This window comes from Vigna unguiculata, chromosome 9, assembly GCF_004118075.2.
Source record: "Vigna unguiculata cultivar IT97K-499-35 chromosome 9, ASM411807v1, whole genome shotgun sequence".
In the NCBI taxonomy this organism is placed as follows: domain Eukaryota; kingdom Viridiplantae; phylum Streptophyta; class Magnoliopsida; order Fabales; family Fabaceae; genus Vigna; species Vigna unguiculata.
The window spans coordinates 39,643,782-39,668,125 of NC_040287.1; the positions used below are offsets into that span (position 1 = coordinate 39,643,782).

The following is a 24,344-nucleotide window of genomic DNA, read 5'->3' on the forward strand; positions in this document are numbered from 1 at the left end:
GATACACCTAAGATTGTAAAAAAATTATCAAAATTTAATAGCCAAAAAATTATTTTCCTTTGTTATATCAAGTATCTGGGGAGTAACAACAAGTAATGTCAAATAACACAATAACTATATGATTTAAATTTTTGTTCTGAATGACATTGTTGAATTTTAATTATGCATTAAACTAAATAACTTTGTATTTTTCTTTCCTCGCATAGTTTTTTCTCCTTTTCCTTCTATCTACTCCATCTACTTTTACTTCTTATACCTTTCAAAAAAACATATCTTTATTAACAAATTGTCAAAATTATATACATTTTGTTTCAAAACTACTTGATTCTATTAATACTCACTCAGTTATCAATATGCTTTTTTAAATATAGTAAAATATATGTTGGTCGATATCCTGGCTAAACTGTTAAGTGTGTGTTTAGTTTTCGGTTTGAATAAGATTTTCAGTTTCATTAAATAAATTTAATTTTTCTAACTAAAATCCAAACACATCCTAAGATATTTTTATATAACTTAATCCAATAGTGACATCATTGTGTGTAGTTTAACAAGATTTAGGAAATATTAATATAACTTATTCAAATTTAATCAGACTATTAATTTCATTTATTTATTAAATAAATAAGTTAACGTCTAATTATTTTTGTTTGCAAATTATTATATGTTTGTTCCTAGCCTTCTGGTGTTGCGTCTGTTAAGGCATTGCATGAAAGAGTTGAATAGTTTGGAGCATGCATGCACCTTCGACGTTCCTTTGGGTCCCATTTTGACATGCTTATTCAACAATTAACACTACTTTTCATTGTTTCTCTCTCTAATTAATACCATGGAGAGCTCCAAATCATGAATGCTCAACCCTTAATTTCAGAAAATCAAACAGAAAGGTGAAAAAAGAAGAAAGAAAAGAGACCCAAACGATTCATATGCATTTTTTTGGCAAAATTTTCAACCTAGTAGTTAAAGACTATCAACGGAAAGATTAACCAAAATTTTCATTTTTAAACTTTAATTACGCTTACTTTACCGGTCTATTGTGTGTTTCACATTTCCATAAATACTTCAAAGAAAACAAAAAAGGAGTTCAAATTAAATTTTTATATAGAAGAAAAAAAAATGAAATTTTCATTTTCATCTCGGTATTTATTTATAATATAAAGAAAATATTTCAAATATATTATTGTAAAAGAAAACACGAAATAAAAGATAAATGTTTGCTTGTGTAACAAGAAAAACATATTCTCAGTCAAGTTTTCTTCTATTTCTTACCTAACTAACCATTTTACAGGAATTGATGAGTTTTGTTGCGATTATAAAAACTAACTAATTATTACAACGAAAAGCATCTTTGCCAAAAAAAAAGAGAGTATATAATTAAAAATATATGGTATTGCTTTATAAAGCTAAGTTTTCTAAACCCAAAAAAAGAAAAAATGGTGATCCTTGTAAACAATCATGCAATTGGATTTGGATAAAGCTTGCCCCACTTTCCCTGTCTCACGGGCCTCACAACTTTTCTTAAACAACATCTAACTATCCTTTACAAAAACGTGCTACACGTGAAAACACAGTAATCAAACGGCAATAACACTAAAATTGTGCATTTTTTCACTCCAAAATTATTAAAATGGTATAATTTAAAATAGTGTCATCTTGGTATATTTTGAAGAAAATATGTTAGTTTGGTATGATTTTTTCTTGGAAGTTTGGTATCGATTACACTTAAACTTCACTTCTAATATGGTATCAGAACCAAGTTAGAGTCTATCTTAACAAATTTTCTTGAATATTCTGTTTCATCCGATATCGGGCTGCTAACAGATCACGCACGAGATGTATATATTTCGTGAGGAGGTATGTCGGAAGTTCCATATCAAGTAAGATAAAACTGATTTTGTGGGGTTGAATTAGACTTAAATTCCATAACATTTCAATTAAAAAAATTACACATGTATCAAACTGACATAATTTTAAAATTACATCATTTTGATAATTTTGAAGTTAAAATTGGATCATTTTAATGTTTTTGTCGTAAATAGGGTAGACCTTCACATTAGCTCTAGTTTTTAAATTAAATTATTTGAATTAATTAAAGTAAAAAGGTATTTTTCACTTTATTTTTTTAGCTGAATTTATAACGTGTAACTATGGATGTTTGATAGATAAATCAACACAAATATGGATTGGGTTGATTTCCATTTGTAATTGAAGGGTTGGTCAAAGCGATGCCAAAATTAAAGAAAAAACGAACGGTGGAGGAGGAGTTGGGTTAGTTAGGGTTTGATGTTCAGAGGAACTCCTTCATTCTCCTTGTTCCATCAAGGCATCTTCGTTTGGTGGACCAGACCGGTGGCGGCACCTTCCTTAACGTGCAATCATGTCTCTTGCCGCCCCGCCGCAGAACGTCACAATGGTGGCCGTCGACAAAGACAAGAACAGTGCCAACGCTTTCCGTTGGGCCGTTAATCATCTTGACAACCCCGTCATCATTGCCGTCCATGTCAAGCACAAAAACTTTTCTCATCGTAGCTACCCTCTTATTCACGCATATCATATATTTGTGGTCATATAACATTTATTATAATCATTGGAATTGATTCACCTAAGATAGTTTGTGATTTCCCTCTTTTATTGATGTTGCGTGTGCATGCATGCATGCAGATGTCACCAATGTGTTTCCACCCGACGAAGATGATGTAGTCAATATTTTCAATTCCTTACGCGGAATGTGTACTCGCAAAGCTGTATGCATTAATGCCAATGAGATTTTCGGTTAATGTCGTACTTGATGAAACTTGCACTCACTGTAGTACTGATTTGGTGCGTTCAGGTCATGATGAAAGAAGCCGTAGTCGATGATGCTGATGTTGTGAGAGGACTTCTTGAGTTTGCGAACAGGAATCTCATACATAGTATCGTGGTCGGTGCATCTGCCAAAAACCCTTTGTCAAGGTTTCGTTAATTTTCTCTGCTTTTTCTATGTATGTTTATCCCCTTTTCATATATATATTTTGTCTAACGAATTAATGTGTTTCACAATGTTGTGGCGTGCAGTCTCAAAAAACTTAAAGCCTATCAGTGTCAGGATATACCAACAGCCATGATCAAATCAGCTCCGGATTTCTGCTCTGTTTACATAATTTCGAAATTGAAGCTTGTGTCTGCTCGATCAGCGGTACGGTCATTGTCAAAAAATTTAACTACACCGAAATCAATTCCTGTGCCGCCAAGTCCACCCAGTCCAGATGGTGGACCATTAAGGTGCCAAGAATGGAAATTACATAGCTAGCAACTTGATATCTATGTTACATATGTGTTTTGTTGAGATCAGCATCAGTTAGATGTTTTTAATTAATAATTTTGGTTTGGTTACATGCAAATAGGGGACAAATACCTAGAAGCAGGGCCATTTACGAAGGAGCAGCAGAACCAATGAGAGTAATACATGCTAGAGAAAGACCAAAGAGTGCGGGAAATGGTATATCAATAGACCACATTGATATACCCGCTCGTCCACGAAATTGGTCAATGGATGAAAGGGAAATTTCAGGGCTTGGGTTAATGGATTTGAATAGAATTGATTCTGGTATATCAGAATCCCTCCCCGTGTCATCATCTCCTCAATCCTCAGTGAGTGTAAAAGAAATGTTATTGCATGTGAAAAAGTCCGAACAAAGATGGTTAGATGAACCTAACATTCCAATATTTAATTACTTCATCACAGAAAGAACTAGAAGCCGAGATGAAAAGATTGAGGCTTGAACTGAAGCAAACTATGGACATGTACAGCTCAGCTTGCAAGCAAGCAATCTCAGCCAAAAACCAGGTTACGTTTTATTGAAGTTTTTAAAAAATACTACGTGAGGGATTTTCCACTTTGTGACAAACACATTCACTAATAAAGAATAAGTTTCATCCTTAACCATGATGCTTCATATATGGTCACTGGAAGTCAGTGGAGGAGGTTGTTCTGGTTTTAACTCTTTATGGTTATATATGAAATGAAAAACTATGAAATGACTCTTGAATGTATGATTGGTTAACTAACAGGCGGAACAGATTCGTCAATGGAAACTGGAAGAGGATCGCAGGGTTGAGGTAGTTAGGATGTCTCAAGAGGCCGCTCTTGCAATTGCAGAAAAGGAGAAGGCTAGAGCCAAAGCTGCAATGGAAGCAGCTGAGGAGGCCAGGAGGAGGGCTGAACAGGAAGCACAGAGAAGAAAGGATGCAGAGGAGAAGGCCAGGGTAGAGGCAGAAGAGAAAGAACGAGCATTATCTACGTTGGCTCAAAATGATACCCGGTATAGAAGATACACCATAGAGGAGATTGAATTGGCCACAGAAAAGTTCTCCCCGTCAAACAAAATTGGTGAAGGTGGATACGGACCTGTGTTTAAAGGCCACCTTGATCACACCCCGGTTGCAATCAAAATTTTAAGGCCCGATGCCTCTCAGGGCATGAAGCAGTTCAACCAAGAGGTAACTACACTAGTTTTCACTCCTATATTTAAAAGTATGACTCTTAAATTTTTCATTGCCTTTTCATCACTTAGTTATCAAGACACTATAAATGCAATGCAAGAACAATATATACTTTTTTTTCCTTCTTAATTAATTGCATTCACAGATTGAGGTACTAAGCTGCATTAGACATCCGCATATGGTCCTCCTCCTTGGTGCATGTCCTGAGCATGGATGCTTAGTGTATGAATACCTGGATAATGGTAGCTTAGAAGACAGATTATTCCGGAAAAACAGCAGCAGACCAATTCCATGGAAGAAACGGTTCGAAATATCTGCTGAGATAGCAACTGCACTCCTTTTCCTCCACCAAAACAAGCCAGAACCCATCGTGCACCGAGACCTCAAACCATCCAACATTCTGGTGGACAGGAATTACGTGAGTAAAATCAGTGATGTTGGTCTTGCACGTTTAGTCCCTCCCTCTGTAGCTGATACTGTGACACAATATTACATGACTTCGGCTGCTGGAACCTTTTGTTACATTGATCCTGAGTATCAACAAACGGGAATTCTAACAACAAAGTCAGATATATATTCTCTGGGGATAATGCTACTTCAGATAATCACAGGCAAGCCTCCAATGGGCCTTGCTCACTTAGTTAGGAAGGCAGTTGAAAAGGGTAGGTTTGAAGAAGTGCTGGACCCTGTGATCACAGATTGGCCTGTGGAAGAGGCTCTATCATATGCCAAATTAGCATTGCAGTGTGCCCAACTCAGCAAGAAGGACAGACCAAATCTTGCAACGGAGGTGTTGCCTGAGCTTACCAGGTTAAGCGAACTTGAATTGCCTCCTCAGAATGATCCATTTTCTTTCAGCAGTGATGATACGATCTATAGCTGTGTTTCACGTTCCCCCACACCTCCGCGAGGTCAATACTCAGATTCAGAGACGTCCAATAGGGTCTAGGTTCGTGCATTGGCTTATATGTCATGTACAAAAACAACCGAAATGTAATCCATGCAACTCAAATTATTGATGTATATGCAACTGAAAGGAGCAAAACACAAGCCATCAATACTCAATTCCTAGAACATTTTCCGGTTGTAACTTTTTTTTTGTAATTTCTTAAAAGTGTTGTAATTATATTGATATGTTTTCCACCAACTAGGAAGTAATACATTGGATGGTGTTGGGGAATTTAATGCTACCCCAAGAAAGGAACATTGCTGCTGTTAAAGGTTGACGGTGACAGACTAAGAGCACTGAGATTCAGAAAACGCTCAAATTATATATATAAATTCTGTGAGTTGAAAAATGAAGTAGTTCTATCGTGTAAATTCTTTTCAATTTCTTTTCACCATGAATTATGTGCGGGAAGTTCGTTCATGCGTTGTCATAATGCCACGCTTTATAAGAATTTGCAACAACTTTAAGTAAAAAGGAGGCTCCGAATTTCCGCTTGCAAAGCAAAGTATATAATAAGATCGAGATAAAGTGAGATGGACTATGTTTGGAGATTGGTATAAGAAAAAGGGAGAGATTATTGCTAAAGAAGCATTGCTTTGGATTCCCTTACCATTAAAATGAAAAGGTTCAGAATTACATTTTCTGAAGTCCTAACTACAAAATGATATAATGAATCATGATATGGGTCCTCTTATCCCCAGATTATATTCACGATATATAAGTATGAAATTGAACTCGTAGTCCTGTTCTGTCACACTGTCATTAACATAGTAATTTGTTAGGAATAGTTCAATAATAAGTCAAATATATATAAAATCACAACTTTCGATTACTATAAACCATATATGAAAAATATACAACTCAACCTAATTTCTCAATAAACTAACAAATTTTATAAAACAATTATCATTTAATTATTTAAAGAACGAGAATAGTAATTCATAACATCAATAATATAATTGATATTTCTAGTTTTTAACCTGAACAAGTATTTAGATGACATACAGAGGAAGCATGAACAAAGATTCTGAAATCAAGTTTCCCCAAAGAATCATTTTCATTACAGGAAGTAGCCACCTTTGTTAGTTCTGCAAGTCACCCGATTCTTCAAACCTTGCACATCACAAAAAAACGAGCATCACCACCACTACTACCAAACCCTATCACCACACCTTCTCAGTTTCTCCGAGCTTCCCCAGCTTCAGTCCAAATGAGTCACATCAGCAATTCAGGGTTCATTACAAAAAAGCTGTTTTCATGGATGAAGGTTTCCTTCATTGTGCTTGCTTTGTTTACGAGGGTGACATGGGAGGACAAAGCAGAAGATCCCTCAAGCGCCCTTTTCTGCATCAGCGACTGCTCCACATGTCCTGTGATATGTTCACCCCCTCCTCCATCGCTCATCACACCCCCACCTTCACCTCCGCATCCTCCATCATCATCATCATCACTACCTTATAATTCCTATTTCTCACCACCTCCACCTCCTTCCAAGCCCAAACTAGCACCACCTCCACCGCAGTCGCATTCTTCAGGGGCTCCTCCACCACCCCCACCACCTTCAGGTTTAGGACAGCCCCTACCTACGGTGGTCTCAGCGCCGCATGACTTTTCCTATCCCTATTACTATTTCTACGCTTCCACTGCTTCTTCTCTTTCTGTTCATGCACCCTTTCTTCTCTTGTTATTCTTCCTATTGTTGGTAGCCAGTAGTTTTGTTCTATAAGGTCAAATTAATGTGTTGTTTGGTCTCCGTTACATGTACTGATGAAAGTCTCAAATGCACTGTTTTTGTTTTCTTTTACATCGTATTTGTAATTTTGTGGCAAATAATCTGTGTTACAAATGATTTTGGTCTGTTCCTGCAACCCTTCTTCTCTATCCCTTTTTCTCGTTTGTCCCGTTTGCTGTGTCTGCCGGAGAAGCTAAAACCCTGTTCTAAATGAAAGTAAGCGATTCTTTCTACAATATAACATTGGATTTTTGATATGTTAACCTCTTCATAAAAGAAAATAATTACCGAAAAATCAATTGTATTAATATTTTAATTACATTTTTTAATTTAAAGTATTATATATATTATTATACTATTATGATGAAGTTGTTAAGTAGATTTTTTTTTTGTTCAATGGTAAGTTAAAGTATAATTTCCCTTTTCCATATACATCATACACATTTTGATTGAAATTAAATTGAGGAGCCAACATAGGAAAATTTTACTTCCTACAATCACATTTTTAAACAACTCTTTGATAACATTTTTCGAATAATAAAACATTATATTTAAATGATGATAATAATAAATATAAATAAAACATATAATTGATTGTACGTTGGTTATATAACATTAAAGCTCTTAAAATATGATTGTCCTCCTCATTAAGTTCAAAAATCCAAAATTACAGTAGCTTGTGGGCTGTAAGAAATGGGCTTGGCTTTCCCCAAATGTTGCTTCTAGTTGGGCGGGTGGGTTGGAACTAGTTGGGCCAAATTCGACCACATTTGATAAGCTTTTGCTTACTGCACCCAACAATTTCCTCGCACTGTCAATGATGCGTTAGAAGTTAAAAAGAAAAATCACAACGCTAAATGTTAAATAAAATTAATGTTTATCTTATTCGTATCTTAAAACATGATGTTTTATTATAAGTTTGTATGTTATCTTATTATGTGTCGTCTTATGAAAAAACAAACCCCTAGGAAGTCCTAAAGTTAGAACAAGAGGACCACTTCCTTATAGACCTACTAAAACTTGAGAAGAAAACAAAATTAAAAAAGAAGAAAAACAAAAAAAGGGTTAGAAAATGGATAAGTCCAACGAAAAGAAAACATGTAGCATCAATCTTCTTAGTGTGGGGACACCGATACCTTTCGGTTGTGCTTTCTTCTATTTTTTTATTCAAACTCTTCACAATTCAAAATCCCAAAAGCTCTCAGATTTTCTTCACTTCCTTCTAAACCATTTCACTCCTTTCATCGTGTTCGAATATACGTTTTTAAGGTCACCTTCGTTGTATCACATAAACTATAATCCATGTCAAACAAACACATTCACTAAATTTTAAGCTCAAGACATTTCATGATAAAAGCTCCTTCAAATTTGGATTTTTTTTAGTTGTTTCTTTGGTGAGTAAAATATATTGACAAAGAATGTTCAAGAAAACTCATTAAGATAGACTCTAATCTGACTCTGATATCATATTAGAAATGAGTTTTAAGTCTAATTCAACCCTACAAAACCGGTTTGTAAGAAGATGTAAGATGAAGTTTGCATCCCATTTATATATTGTGAATTAGTCTTATCTCTAGTTAAAACCAAACTTCTAACAAAAACATTCTTAATATAACAAAAGCAATGCAGTTTGAAACCTCAATATAAAAAATTCAATAGAAAATATGGATTCCATAATTTCCTTTCAATGAAAACTATGTTCATTGACTCACATTCTTTTAATATTGATATTTTAAAAAGTTTATTATATGTTAGAACTAATATATTTCTTCATCTATACTAACTTTCTCCATTAATTTTTTACCTTTTGCATTTCTATTTGTGAGAAAATAATTATAATTTCTAACACATTTTTTAATTGAAGTTTATCAAAAAATTGTAAATTTAATGAATGTCATTCTCATTTATGAAATATCTGTTTCTAATAAATTTTGATAAATAATATAAAATGAATGTTAAAAAAGTATGGTAGAGGATATAGTTGTATTGCCTCTGTCTCAAATTATTTCCAGTTTTAGTTATTTTTTTAATTATTCCAAAAAAAAAAATCACGTTCTCAGTGTATTTTTTTTTCAAATTCATTGTCACATAATTTAATATTCAACCACCGCAATTTACGTTTATTTAATTTATTTATAGAAAATGTGAGACTGTTTGAGTAAAATTGTATAGAAGAGGCAGGTGTTTATTATTTTTCTTAATCTATGTATAGAAATCTTAAACTATAGATAACTTGAAACGGAAATAAATTGTGAAACATTATACTTTAAAAAATTAGTGTCATTTTTTGTGCGACTCATATTTGAGATTTGTGCAACTCATTTATCCATACTATGAGAATGATTTACATCCGAATAAAATTAAATCATTTACTCAATTTTTAAAATTTAAAAATCATCATATATGGAATGCAAAAAAATATATTATTGAATTTTTTAAGTATATTGAAAACTCTAATATAATGTTAAAAGAATTTCAAAAAATTCATATGAACTTTCTTATTTATTAAATAAAAATATTGAATACTTTATATATATTTTGAAAACAATTATGTTGCATTTAAAAAGAAATTTAAAGCATTATAAAGTTAGAAAGAAAAATAGAAAATATACGTTTGTGCAAAGATATCATATCTATCATCACTTAGGACGATATATATGTACTTATTAAAAGAAGTCGAAAATTTTAATTATATGATATTTAAACACAATTTTAATTTTGTATATAGATTTTTACATACCAATCTATAAAAAAAAAAAGGAAGTATAAATTTAAAAGTTATTATTATGAAAAGAATAAACAGCATATAAAACTACATTTCCTTACTAGTTCAGTAAATTCCAATTAAATTCATAAAAACGGTATTCAGTGATAATTTTTATTTTAACGTTACTTTCAATAATAATAATAATAATAATAAATATTATTGCTAAAAACAACAAAGGCAGTTTTTGCTCTATATATAACATTGTATTATTTTACACAACTTCTTCCAGATGAAAAACAAATATAAATGAAACAGAAGTAGTTGATAAAACCATGTAATGTAATAGAAACAAACAAAAGAAAATCAAACAAATACAATCTCTAATGACTTCATCTTTTAAAATGGTTTTTGTGAGCTAATACTGTGATTATGTTTAGTGATCCATAAGCTGTTTCTCTAAGAAGTAGATCTAGTTCATTTTCTGCATTATCACTTTTTTATATAGATAGGATTGAATATAAGGGATGTTTTCTAATTTTGGTAGTAACATTCAAATAAGGGAGTAATATTAATTAATTTGTAGCTTACCAGTTCATACCAATTTCAATGGCGTGATTTAAAGCCAGATATGTTGAACCACTCTTTGTTTAAGACCATCATAGCAATATATTGTGTGTGTGTGAAAACATGATATTTAACGTTGGAATGAAAGTTATTCTGTAAAGTTTTATTTTTTACAAAGAAACAATGAGATATTAATAATAAAGATAAAAGAAAGAATGATAGAATAATTGTTATCTGTCTGGCCTCTCCCTTTTCGTTGCAGGTAGGAGGTGGCATGTTATGTTAATTAAGATTAATGCTGAAATTTTTATAAATAAATCCATAAATTAAAGCAGTAACCCACCTGCTTCATACATTTAAAGAAGAAGGACCACTCTATAACAGACTCTACTCAATCCATCCCTTCAATTTTTTATTCAAACCTATAAAAAGAAACCCTCAACAACATGCTCTATAACTTCATTTCTTCTCCTGCATTTACTATTTATCTTTACAAATGGATAAAACTTCTCATTACTGTTATTACTTCTCAAATCAATTTTTCTCTTTTTATTTATTTTCTTTCTTTCTATATATATATATATATACAGTACATATGATATAAGAATATCATGATGGTGCAATGGCTTCCCAAGAGAATACCAAACTGAACTTAAGAAATAAAAATGAGAGAAATTTTGATGATTCCTTATACTATATCTAATCAAATGATTCTTTTTCCTTTTGGTGAAGGTGGGACGGTGGGGTATGGATTGGGACCATTCTTATTTCATGCTATAAAAATTTATAGCACACGTTTATAATTCTTTGATTTATTTTTTCTGCTTGTTAAATAGTGGTAATTGTTTCATATTTTGATCAATCAAATTCTTGCTGAAATTGAAAGGTGAAACAGATATGAAGGTCTTGAAATGATGCCACATGCGTTAAAATTGGCAAATGAAATCATCAATTCTTGTTCTACCATTTCACTTTCAATCAACGATCACTAATATTACAGAATAGATGAGAATCCTTTTAATTTAACTGAGGGTTTCCACAGAATTCAACCTTTGAGTGTAGTCAACTAAAGATATTTTCTCCGATTCCTCTTCGTAATTGGTATCAATCTGATGCCAATTTAATTTGAACAACTGCAACAAATATGGAACAAACATTTACACATTCATGCCATATATCTCATTTCTTTGAAAATCAAGCAATGCATGGACCAGACTCTCTCTTCCCTTTCTAACTACAAAGAAAATACATCATTGTGGTTAGAAAGAAGACAACAATATATAGTTTACCAGAAAGATTGTCACAATCTCAGAGTGTGAAACTTACATTTCAGCAAACCCTAGAGTGCACAGAAAGAAGACAACAATATATAGTTTTAACCTTCTGTTTCCTTTCACAAGGGAAAAATAGGGAATTTCCTCCCCATAACACCAGAATGGCTACAAAAGAAATTTTTGTTTATGGCAGTACAAAAAATACTCCTTCTCTTACATCAGATTACTTTTTCCTTCTACGTTGGTGAATCGTGTTAAAGTTAATGGGATAAAAAAATCAGTAGATATATCAGAAAGAAATTCCTCCCCAAGTTCATGATATTTTCTCAATTCCAGCGTCTTTTCAAGATCCAAAAAGTTCCTACTCAGATTGCCTGAGTTACAAAAAATTAATTAAAAGCCGTGATCAGAATGCAATATCTGTTCGAAGGAGAAAGAAATTACAGAAAATCAGTTTTCTTAACCTTGAAAATCTAAAAAACCCTAAGGATAAGAGATATATAAATACCTTTTTCCATGAATAGACTTGAGATATATCTCCGGTTATCTCTTTTAAAGATGGATACACCCAAAGCAATGTCATCAAAGAAAAACCATGTTTCTTGACTGTCTGAATTGAATGAAAAGACGAGCTAGGTTTTCCAGATGCTTTTAATTAATTAATTAATCATGATTACTCGGTCTCATATTCATCATAACAGTATATTGACAGAGAACAACAACATTGATGAAGCAATTAGAGTTAGATAATTATAATTGTTAAAATAGATTCTGTATCGAAGCACATGGCTGCCTCGGAGACAGGTGTTAAATAAGGTTTTGATGAAGTAGCTAGGTACTGCAGCTCAGCATGCTAAGAAGCAAGAACTAATTAAGAACAATCTGAGAAACGCATATACCTGAAACATGTATCAGATCGATGTTGTGTTGATATTATTTGGCTGATAGTGAGGTCCTAATAGCTGCAACTTAGGGTTAGTCTAAGCAACAAAAGGGAAAGCTAGAAAATAAATAAACAAAGTATATATGGTGGTGGGGTGACAGATAGAGAGTAAGCACGCATAGCTTCAAGCATGTTATCTGCAAGAAACACCATGTGTGCTCACTCTCTTCTGTCACCTCCTCTTTACCCTTTGACTTGTGCAGAATCTATGAAAAATTGAGTGGCTCCTCCGGTTTCTGAAAAGGGTAAGAAGGGTTATAAGGAGACAAAGAATTCCTCTGGATTTAACAAAAAGGTTGTCACATTTGAATATGTGTAAAAGGAAGAGATATCAAGGTTTGAGATGTTGTGTGAAGAGGTTGAGGGAGATAGGGGTTTATATAGAAGCTTAAAGAGAATTTGCTTGCATCATGTATATGTGAGGAATAAATGTGAGTTTATCTCCCACTGACCATTCTGCAATATTTTAAACATTTTTCACAGAAGAGAAAAAAAAGGAAGAAGAGAGAAAGCATAAAAAAGAAGTGTTGAGACTTTATCTTTATGATCTCTCCACCCATATGCAATGCAACTAGCCCAACTACAAAACCCATTTATTCATTGTTGTTACCAACGCATCTTGTAATTCTAAATCTATTAACCCTCCAATCCTCGCAATTCAACATCCCTTAATTGATGCCCTATCTTCAATTCTGCATCTAGAAGAAAAATTCTTGTGTTTTCAGTTAAAGAGAAATCTTTTTTTGTTTTTTTTTATTATTACTGTGAGTGCATACAAAAAATAAATAGTAAAAGTTTTGTAAACATCATGAAAGATACATAAGATGAGTGATATAATTAATGTAATAAATCATAGAAATAGAAAGAAAATAAGAAGATCAAATCAACAGTATACTACTAATTAAGGTGTTAATGTATATTGCTATAAAAAAATTATGAATAAAAGTTCTGTTATCTGTACTTTAAACATTAAAATCGGCTGTTATCTATACATTATTCGTCTCTCTTCATATCACATTACAAGGATAAAAAGTGGACTGGTCTGTATCTCTGCCACATCTCACTGTAATTTAATTTAAAAGAAAAACTACTTTTTTTAATCACATCAATTGTTAAAATTGTATAAATTTTAATTAATTGGCTAATAATGTGAAGAAGTTTATATTATCATCCAATTATTATTATAATAATTGCATTACTTGTAAAGCTATAACTATATGTCCGTTTGCGGTTCACAGGTTATAACTGATTTGATTCTTAAACTTCTAACTGTTCTCTAAGTTATTAACATTTACTTTTATATATTATTATACCTTCATTTTATATTTCTTTCGAAAACGTTCATTTTTATTTTTCTTTATATTATTTCTCTTTTTATTTTTCTTTATATTATTTCTCTTATTATTATTCTTTTGAACTAAATCCATATTTTTTTTATAATTTTTCATTTAGTAAACTATAAATTATTAAAATAAACTTATTCTTTTTTCTTGTGAGAGGATACAGAAGATGACTAACATTGGTGAAAAATAGTTAGGTTAAAAGAGAGATGGTTAGTCTCTGTAGGTGTTGACTAACATTAAAGTACTCTATATACATGGACAAAACTCGGATCTAACTTCATTATAATATATTTGTAGTACTCGAACAAAATGAAGTTTCACTTTCATCATTCGCGTTTTTAATGAAAATTTTACTATACAAATATCATCTAGATAAAACTCTAGTAGCAATATCAAAAAGTACCTTAGAAATTATACTAAAGTTTAGTCATTCATATATATATATATATATATATATATATATATATATTCTTTGGTACATTTTTTTTACTTATATCTGTATAAGTGATTGAGCTGGGTGAGGAACAGGTTTCCTAGTCCTTATACTGAGGGAGGAGGGTGAAAGATTAGATTTTCATTTCATAATGAAAGATGGGGTTTGGGTTTTGCTTTTATTTCTCTTAACTATTTTCTTTTTTATAACTATTGTGATCCACATTCATTGATAAGAATGGAATATTTTTCTTATTCCAATAAAAAATAAAATTGATAAGAATGGAATATTTTTCTTATTCCGAAAATACATAAGAGTCTCTCTCGTGTGTATTTGATCTTATTTTTCCTATAGATATTGTATTTTATATTGTGTCTGAAATTCGGGGCCTTCAAGATTTGCTTAGTACTTAAAACTTTGCTCGGTTAATGTAAGACACAACAGAAACAGTAGCAAAACAATTAACTATTCAATTAGGTCAGTTGTAGAGTGCATGCTTTGTCGCAGACAGGTGGTGGTGTTGGAGTTCCTGATAAAGAATTTTGAGGAACAATAAACACGATTGATTAGTGGCGGCTATATACAAATGATGATTAAATGTTTGATTTGCAGCAATTTGGTATTATAGCTGTTGAAAACTTTTGAATCAATAAACAGTAGTACTAGAATTTGTTTAAACTAAGAAAGCATATTTTAAAAAAATATTCGCTTTTCAGATAACAATAACAATGTGTATGATATTCTCGTAAATGAGAAAGTCGATGATTGAGGTATAATGGTTTCTTGCTCTGAAATATCAGCATCAAAAACTATTTAAATGTGGTATTATTGTTGTCCATCTTTTAAGGAATATCCATGGTGCCCTTATTTCTACACACAATAGGGTGGTGATCGAATTGAAGGACAACACATGGAACTATAATGGCAGGTACCCTTCCTTTAATAAAAGAAGAAGAAATTGCGTTAAAGAAGTAATATATTGGCCACTTATTGCTCAAGACAGCCTCATACACACAAAAGGTCACACAAAGATCTAATGCGCCGCTAAAGCAGTTTAAAGTATATATGCTTTATGCCTTATTTTAGTTCAAACATTATTGATGTCATTAGCGTCTATGTTCCAAGCAATTGCAGCAAGTGCGTGATTTTAGTTTTAGGCACGTTATGCCTTTGACAATTCCTACATTATATATGCATTTAATATTAAATTTGTGTAATTCTATATTAACCACTTTCATTGGTTCAGCTGCTTTGTCCCTGCTAAATATGGATGCATCGCACATTGAACCTCGCGATTCCAGGAACCAAAAACCAATCATTTTTTCTTGTGTGAATTTCTTCTTGCAAAAACATCTAGCCATATTCTTGGAGATATGTCTTTGTTACATATTTCAGTCTTTCAAAATAATATAATATAACTCAAATTATAAACTGGAATGCAAAATTTAATTGCAGACTGGAAAAATCCACTGAGAATTTATTTATTGTATATTATAGATTGATCACGCGGACCAAAGGCTGTTTCACACCTTAATTATGGGCGTGAAATGCAGATCTTGAGGCCTGCCTGTATGATACTATATTTTGTGCCAACTATATATTAAAAAATAACTATATATTATACTTCCAATGATGATATGAACTATGAAGTGTATGGGATCACAAAGGGGAAAGATAGAAATGGCTAGGTTTCCCAATAAGGAAGGAGCATGATGTAAAGTTTTAACCCTTTTTGGTGAGTGAAGAGGATGCATAATGGTTCATCGTTAATTCCAGGTGTTTCAACATGGGGCAATGAAAAACCAAACAAGTAGAGAAAGATTATAATGATCGATGTTCGGCAGCTTCAGAATAACTGCATGTGAACATGGTTTCATCACTTTTTGAGATAACCTTCCTGTAGTTTTAAGTCTTATGACAAAGCTCAGATTGAAACTTTCTGTAATCAGTTTCAATATGTTCGTTTATGAAATGTATGATTGACAAGTATGTGTTGAACATGTTGATTGCTGCAATAGAGTAGTGAAATAAAAAGAAAGTATTTTAAATTTCCAATATCACATAAAGTTTCTCTGATAATGGTTTATTTGTTGCAACACTGTCAAAAAGTACCCAAATAGTAGTAACTTTTATAATTGGTGAAAAATGTCAAATAGTTTATGCCTTATTTAAGTAAATCTATGTGTTACAAATCAAGTTTTATCTTTGAAAGAAATAATCCACTAAGTTTTATCTTGTAAATTCATTTGTATCCCATGTTTTCTTACCTTTATGAGATCTTCATTTTTGTTAATATCATTTTGTTTCAGTCATAAAGTTTTGTACATGTATACTATGTGATAAATGTATAGTCAAATTACAATTAATTGATTCAAGAGATTGCATCACTGTTTTCGAAAATCGAAAATCATAGAAAATATCAATGGTTGTCACTACAAAATTAAATATAACAACCAAATCTACAAATTAAAAATTATTGTTGTTTAACATATTATGTATTATTAATAAAGAATTATAATTAATTTTAATTTATGAATTAAAATTAAAATTAGTATGTAATATTAGCTATCAAAATTTTATACTTATATTCTCTTATTTTAAATTAGATATATTTAGAACTAATAAAACATATGATATATAAATAAAACAATAATAATAATTGCAAGGTGTAGTAATTGTGTTTATTTTAATTATCTCTTTACATGGTTTGTTTTGATTTGGCTGTGTGTCGGCATCATTGAAGTAATAACCAATTGAAATCCCACATCGTGTGGTTGGGGTAGGGCTGGGTGTGAAGTGGGGGTATTGATTTGATTCCTTTAAGATATGAAGTGGGTGTGACGAAATTGACTGATATAAGTGATAAACCCTAATAATCCCTAAGGCTACAATTTTCACTGTGCACACATATCCTTTGGAATTCGATACTCACCACACACCACTCCAGTGTGTTGGGAACTGGCCAACAAAACCAGTCAATGAACATCGCTGCATGCCTTATCAGAAATTAATGGCCTCATTTTTTTATTTCTCTAACATGGTGCCAAGCATGCATGCATGTGACCACAATTTGGACCCATGTGCTTCATATCACATATTCATAATATCTTTACTCCTGTCAACTGTGCACGCCAACATTGGCTCACTTTGGCGGTGTGTCTATGTAACTACTGCACTCTTGCAGAACATTTTTTTCTGCTTCTCACCCTCGTCTAATTTAAATTTTTTATTGATTTTTCTATGTTATTATCTACTGTATTAATATTTTTAAATATTATTTTAATATATTTTAAAATGTCGATATTAATAATAATCAGTATATTATAAAGACACATTATAAGTTCAGCAGATAATTTAAATTTTTTTGATGTTTTAAAATATAGGAAAAATAATTTTAAAATATCATCAGTATTTTGAAAGTTTGAAAGTGTAACTCAGAACAGTGCAAAAAAAAATGAATAAAAAATCAGACTCCTCCTTTACTCCTTCTTTCCCTTATTTTTAGTCTTTACAAAAGAAATTCAACTTTATTCCTTTTGTTCTATTTCTCAATAGTAAGAGTGTGCCTTAGCTTCTACCAGTGGAATAAGGTACACTGTTTCTAAAATAAAGTTTCTAGCATCATACATAGATATTTGTAAATAGTTCTACCTGCAAAAAACTAACATATGCAATCTAATTTGTATCAGCAATAGATTCTGCAAAGCAATGCCTCAGGTTAACTTGGTGCTTGTTATCCTTAATAGAATATTCTTTAACACAGTTTTCAACGCACTTTTTATCATAAGATAAGATACTTTTGGTGCTGTAAATTATAGTTTGATCTCTATAGACTGTATATTTAAAAGTGTGTTACTAACATTATACTTTGAAGATTCACATAAGCGTATTGATATTTTATATATTAAGTGTTTAATGAAAGACATCAATATCACACCGTTGGTGCATGCAGAGTTTCAAAGAGATTTAAATCAATTAATAGTTTTGTTTTTCATTAAATGAAGACAAAGGCTAATCAAATGGTGTCTGACCAGTAATTAATTTGCTTTGGTAAGATCTCTCTCTTGCACCATTCATTTTCTCTGTTCATTAATTGAAACAACACAGTTGAAGTATCAAACAACGTTGCAGAAATCAAATTGTATGTCTTGAAATAAGAAAAATTCAGGTCTGCTCACATGTAACCACAAAAACACTGTGCAGCGTTGCACAGTAACGTGCATGCAGTGGTCTTTTTGGTCTACCTTTGCCATATTTCTGACCACGCACACTGTGCATTTACTCCAACCACAACACTTTTGTCAGCGTAAAAACCTGAATGGGGAAAAAATGAATATGTAGAATGAAATCATTTCTTTCAAGTTGTCAAAATACATCTCCTTCGTCTCTGCAGTTAGCAAATAAATTTAAAATTTTAGTATCAACGAATCTGGAGTGAATCATGAATATTGTTCTTGTCCTTGTAAAAAGAATGATACTATACTATCCTTGAAAATCCAAAGTTTAAAATAATTGAAACATTTGATTGCACGATATAGTTCATTGAAAACAAATGTGAAGCGTGAGCACGTGTCACTGTATCCCATGGCTATATGGCTATGTCTCATAGCTCTAAACCTTTATCAGTTATCAGTTAGTTTTTTGTTTTCTTCATGCACCGCAATTTAAAAATCCAAAGTTCAAATATAATCATCATAGCACTTCAAATACAGAGTATTAGATTCAACTTTTACTATTTTCACACTAAGCTAAGATTCAATCCTTGTCTGAACTAATATAGATTCATTTGTTTGCACTAAAAATGATTTTCAGAGCTTAAACATTAATTATTCTTATAAAAAGCAAAGTAATATTATTGTAAAGAAATGGGCCCGTAACCTAGGATATGCTAAGGATACAAATACAATAAACCTAAGTTATATTAATTTACTAAATTCTTTCAGAACTTTGCAGCTAGATCAAAGTCTCTAAATTGAAAAATGTTGACTAGTACTGGCAAAATTAAATTAATTGTTTGTTTATTTCTTCTACCCTTAAATAAAAGTTGATAAAATATCATATGTGTCGACTTATATTACATAAAATCCAATAAAATTGTACATATAGTTGAATTGAAAATAAATTCTGTTATGAGGATACATAAAGTTTTCACAATAACAATGAAAATAATTTTACCTAGTTTGTGGTATGTTAGCATTCAGTCCAAACTTTATAAACAAGTAGTTGGATTAACCTAGCTGAAACTCATATATATAAATCATAATTACAATGCAACAGTAGATATATAGGGGTCATAGTGGTGGTTATATCTTTCTCCATTTTTATTTTTGTCGGTTATATATATATAATTTAGCATCATTAAAATATTTTAATATCAGTTTAATATAATCGTCGAAATAATCGTTATTAAAATTCAGTACTTTTATGCAAAAAAAAAAAATGTGAGTTTCTTTTTCCTACATTTTCATTTTCCTTTTCCCTACATTTTTACCGTCGTGCCACCGCTAGTCAGAAAAGGTTGTGTGAGATGACCCTTCAAAAACTTCCTTGGCTGTACTCTATCACAAGTTATTGTTAACTATTGTTATTATTACTTAACAATAATTATTCCTTAAAAATCAATATTTATACATTTTAATAATAAAAATAATAATTAATAGGGCATATAATTATGTTAATAATTTGAATTGAATTATTACATATATAATATGTGTGAGTATGGGACAAATTAAGTATTATATTACTCATACTTACATTCATATTTGAACAAATTTGTAGGTAACTAATTTATTTCAATCGTTTATCCATTACAAAGTTATTTATCTTATTTATTTATAGATACATTTTTACAAATATAATGGGTTCCAATATAATTTTTTTGTTCTTTCTATCAACTTAATTAAATCAATATACTCTATTTTTTTTCATGATTTTTTTTTCTCAATACTTATTAAATAGAAATTTAAATATATAAAACAATAAAAAAACATCAAATCTCTTGAAAAAAAAAACAAACACTTGATTAAATTGTACATCATAAATCAAAATAATCTTGATTTTTTTTTCCAAAGATATATATAATTTGTTGAAAAATAATATAAATTTAATATGCTTACAATTTGGTTTTGAGCATGATCGCAAATCAAATTACATAAAAAATGCATTTTTTTAAGTAACAGTTGCAAGTTTTCAATTTTATTAAGATTATTTACCACCCTTAACTAGGTTATCATGTAATTGTTTAGCAGAAATAATATTTTCAGAAACATTTGTTACAATAAAATGAAATAACTGGGAAGATAGCTAATGGTGAAAACATAAGACGCTCTGGAAAAACCGAAACATAAAAAGTGAAGAGAACCAAAATGAAAGGGATTTTTTCTAATTTTGCAAGAGGGCCCAATTCCCTTGTTCATGTAGGCCCAATATGTAAGGTCCATGAGCTCAGCTGAATCTTTATTTGATCCAAAAAAATAAAATTTAACACTCAAAAGTTCAGTGAAAAATATATTCAAATTTAAAAGTTTACTAAATAGAAATTAGGTTTTAAAAAGTTATAAAATAAATTTTTTTATTTTTATATTAAAATTTAATATTTGTATTATAAGTTTCAAGAAAAACTTTAAAATGTTTCAACTTATTAAGTTTATAACATTTTTTGAATAAAAAATTGAATTAAAGAAAAATGACGAAGATTTAATTTCAACACTAAAAACTAAGAATTTAAACAAGATAATAATAGTTCAGCAAATGTCAAACAATCTTGTTGAGTTTGTAGCAAAGCAACATAACCACAACCAATTCTTTGAGAACCAAAAGACAATTACAAAATGGAAAAAAAAATAATAATATGTTTTTGATATCACTCTGTTAAAGAATAGGTTAATTCATTAAAAGTTCATAATATATATATATATATATATATATATATATATATATATATATATATATATATATATATATATATATAGATAGATAGATAGAATGAATCAACTATATCATTCTACATAATTTTTTCCTAAATAAAGTATAAAAAAATAGATATTAGAACTTTAAATATTTTAAGATGCAGTGTTAAAATATTCAATAATAATTTGCTATTAGGAATTGTTGAGAATTTGAAAAGAGAGAGAGAGAGAGTGAGAGAAGTATTCAACTTTTATATGGATAGTTGACTGTTTAAAAAAAAAAGTATAAATATTGGGACTTCAAGATAAAACATCTTTTTATTCCTTCCAAATATTTTAATGTATATCTTTTGTTATTGCTTTTTTCTGCTAAATTTAAAATATATAACTTTTGCACTTCTAAATGATTTCGATGATAATTTAAAAAGAAAAAAAAATGGTTTAGGGAAACAAAATTTCAAACAGAATGATATTGAAAAACTAAAATCAAATTCTACCTGTTTTAATAAAAATATATCACTATCGAGCTTATACATGATTTAATAAAATATTTTACTCATAAAATCTACTGGAATCTACATTATTGTAACGAATACAAATTAATGTGATATATTTTAAAATATATACAAAAACTTTAATTATATACTTGCAATAGTTGAATCTAAAAAAATCATAAATAAAATAGTTAGCTTGTCACTAGAAATATTTTATATATAATTTTAGTGATGTAATACTTTATTTTATTTACTATATAAGATAATGTAATTTATTCCAATTATCGAATATGTTTACTGGAAAAATATTTATTTTCATTAAAACCTAAATTTTCATTCATTTATTTTAATTATTTAGACTCTCTCATTCACATGTCTTAATATATTCAATAAGAACCTTAATTATTGTAAAGATAAAAATTTCAATAATAACATTAAATTTCATTTGAATGTCATTATCTAACACAGTGAACAAAATTAAATTTCAAATAGTGAAATATGATATGATCCTACTTTAGAACCTTGTAATTGGACATTATCCAAAGTTAAAATGATTTACCTAATTTCAAGAGCTTATAATAATTTAACAATGTTTTTTAAATTTTAATTCTTACATTGGTTTTTAATTTGAAATATTTTCCATTCATCATTAAAATTCAATTCAAGATAAATTATGAAAGAGAGAACAAATATATTATGGAAACACATTAAAAAATATATTATTACTTAGTTAAAAATTATTATTTGTAGGACTAACAGGTAGATACTATAACAATGTGTATTCAATAATGTAAAATTTTTAAATTTAATGGTGAAAGTAAAGGAGAGAGAAAAAAAAAAGTTTCAAATCATAATTGTACATGACAAATTATAATAATATTTTAACATTTTTATTATAATCAATATATAATTATGCTTTCTTAATATTCTCATCACCTATACGTATATATCAACAATTTTATTATAATAAAAAAATAATAAAAAATTTATTTTTATCAAAATTGTTAATAAAATTTATTATTAGTTTTTAAAAATATAGTCATCATAATTAGTTAGAAAATAAATATTTTTCATAATTTTATTTTAAATAGTTAATTAAATTAAAAATTAATTGTAAATTTAAAATAATGAAATTATAAAGTAACTCATATTTCTATGTTCAGATGTATAATCTCAATTTCCTGATAGTTTGTACTGTGTTGCTCCTATTTATGGTTGTTTCTCTCGATTAATAGTTTGTCTTGCACCACTCCTATATCTTGTTAGTTTGATTTTCAAGGTCTTTCGTTCGTCCAAAATTGCTTGGATGATACTGGCAAAAAATACTCTAATGCTTATATGCAGTGATGTATGAGTATGAACAACCATATTCTGTATATTTATAATTAGTGCTATGGGCTTTTACCTTCTTGCCAGTATAGTCATGGTTCAATCTCACCTTAATCACCATTAGTTAGTTGATTTGTGATTATTATTGACTAAGTGTTAATATGACATTTATTTTGCAATCGATCGGTCTTGCTATTCAGTCGGGATAGTCAATCCACCAGTCGGTCAAGGAGTCTTCCTGCACTCAGTCAGGACGGTTTGCCCACTAGTTGGTCGGGTCGGTTGACCTGCCAATTGGTATGACTTATTGACCAAAAGATGTCAGTTTGTTGTTAGAATTAGGGATGGCAACGGGGCGGGGAGGGGACGAGTTTCGCTATTTTATATTCATCCTCGCACAAAAAATTCATCCTCATCCCCATACCTAAACCCAACGGGTATCAAACTTTTGTCTCATCCTCATCCCCACCGGGTAACGGGTATAATCTCGTACCCATACCCGTACCCGCGTTCTAACTATTTCAATATTAATATTTATAAAAGAAAAAAAAATTACGGTAAAGAAAACGTAATATTATCAAATATTCAATATTAGGAGGATGATTATTTCTCCCATATCAAATACTTTGAAATAAATTATAATTGTCTACATTTTAGATTAGAATACCAAATAAAATTTCATGACAACCAAAACATTTATTAAATTTGCAAACTACAACATTGATGAAACTTAGTTGATAAAATTAAAAAATATTTCAAAAAAATATAAAAGGAAACAAATATTCAAATTAAAATATATTTTAAATGTTTGTTTACTTCAATTTTTTAAATTCTAATGAATATTTTTTTTATACACTAATAAAAATTATAATACATCACTTGATCAAAATGACACAAAGAACAAATAATAAACATAATAATAAAATTTTGACATAGATTTTGTATCTTTTGAACTTCAATATATGTTGGATAATGACAAATAAATATTCATAGCAATTACATTAAATTTATTTTTATATTGTAGTAAATAAAAGTTATTTATACAATTAAAGTGAAAAAATTACAGTATGATTAATAATGAGTTATAAAATAACAAATAATTAGATAGAATATATCGAAATATTATTCTACATGATGAAAATAAATAATAAATAAAAATATTAAAAAACTAACAAATGTGTGTTTTAGA

At 30.0% G+C, this 24,344-nt stretch overlaps 2 protein-coding genes across 2 annotated transcripts; both read left to right on the forward strand.

Moving 5' to 3' along the window:
• The first annotated feature begins 2,257 nt into the window (after positions 1-2,257).
• Positions 2,258-5,725, forward strand: LOC114163004 (U-box domain-containing protein 35-like). Its single transcript, XM_028047046.1, has 8 exons — positions 2,258-2,522; positions 2,659-2,741; positions 2,828-2,949; positions 3,052-3,258; positions 3,381-3,627; positions 3,722-3,823; positions 4,048-4,476; positions 4,625-5,725. The coding sequence occupies exons 1-8, from the start codon at positions 2,375-2,377 to the stop codon at positions 5,426-5,428; spliced, it is 2,142 nt and encodes a 713-aa protein (XP_027902847.1). The 5' UTR covers positions 2,258-2,374; the 3' UTR covers positions 5,429-5,725.
• A 722-nt stretch (positions 5,726-6,447) lies between these two features.
• Positions 6,448-7,277, forward strand: LOC114164516 (pectinesterase inhibitor 10-like). The gene has a single exon (XM_028049227.1). The coding sequence runs from the start codon at positions 6,639-6,641 to the stop codon at positions 7,152-7,154; it is 516 nt and encodes a 171-aa protein (XP_027905028.1). The 5' UTR covers positions 6,448-6,638; the 3' UTR covers positions 7,155-7,277.
• The last annotated feature ends 17,067 nt before the right edge of the window (positions 7,278-24,344 follow it).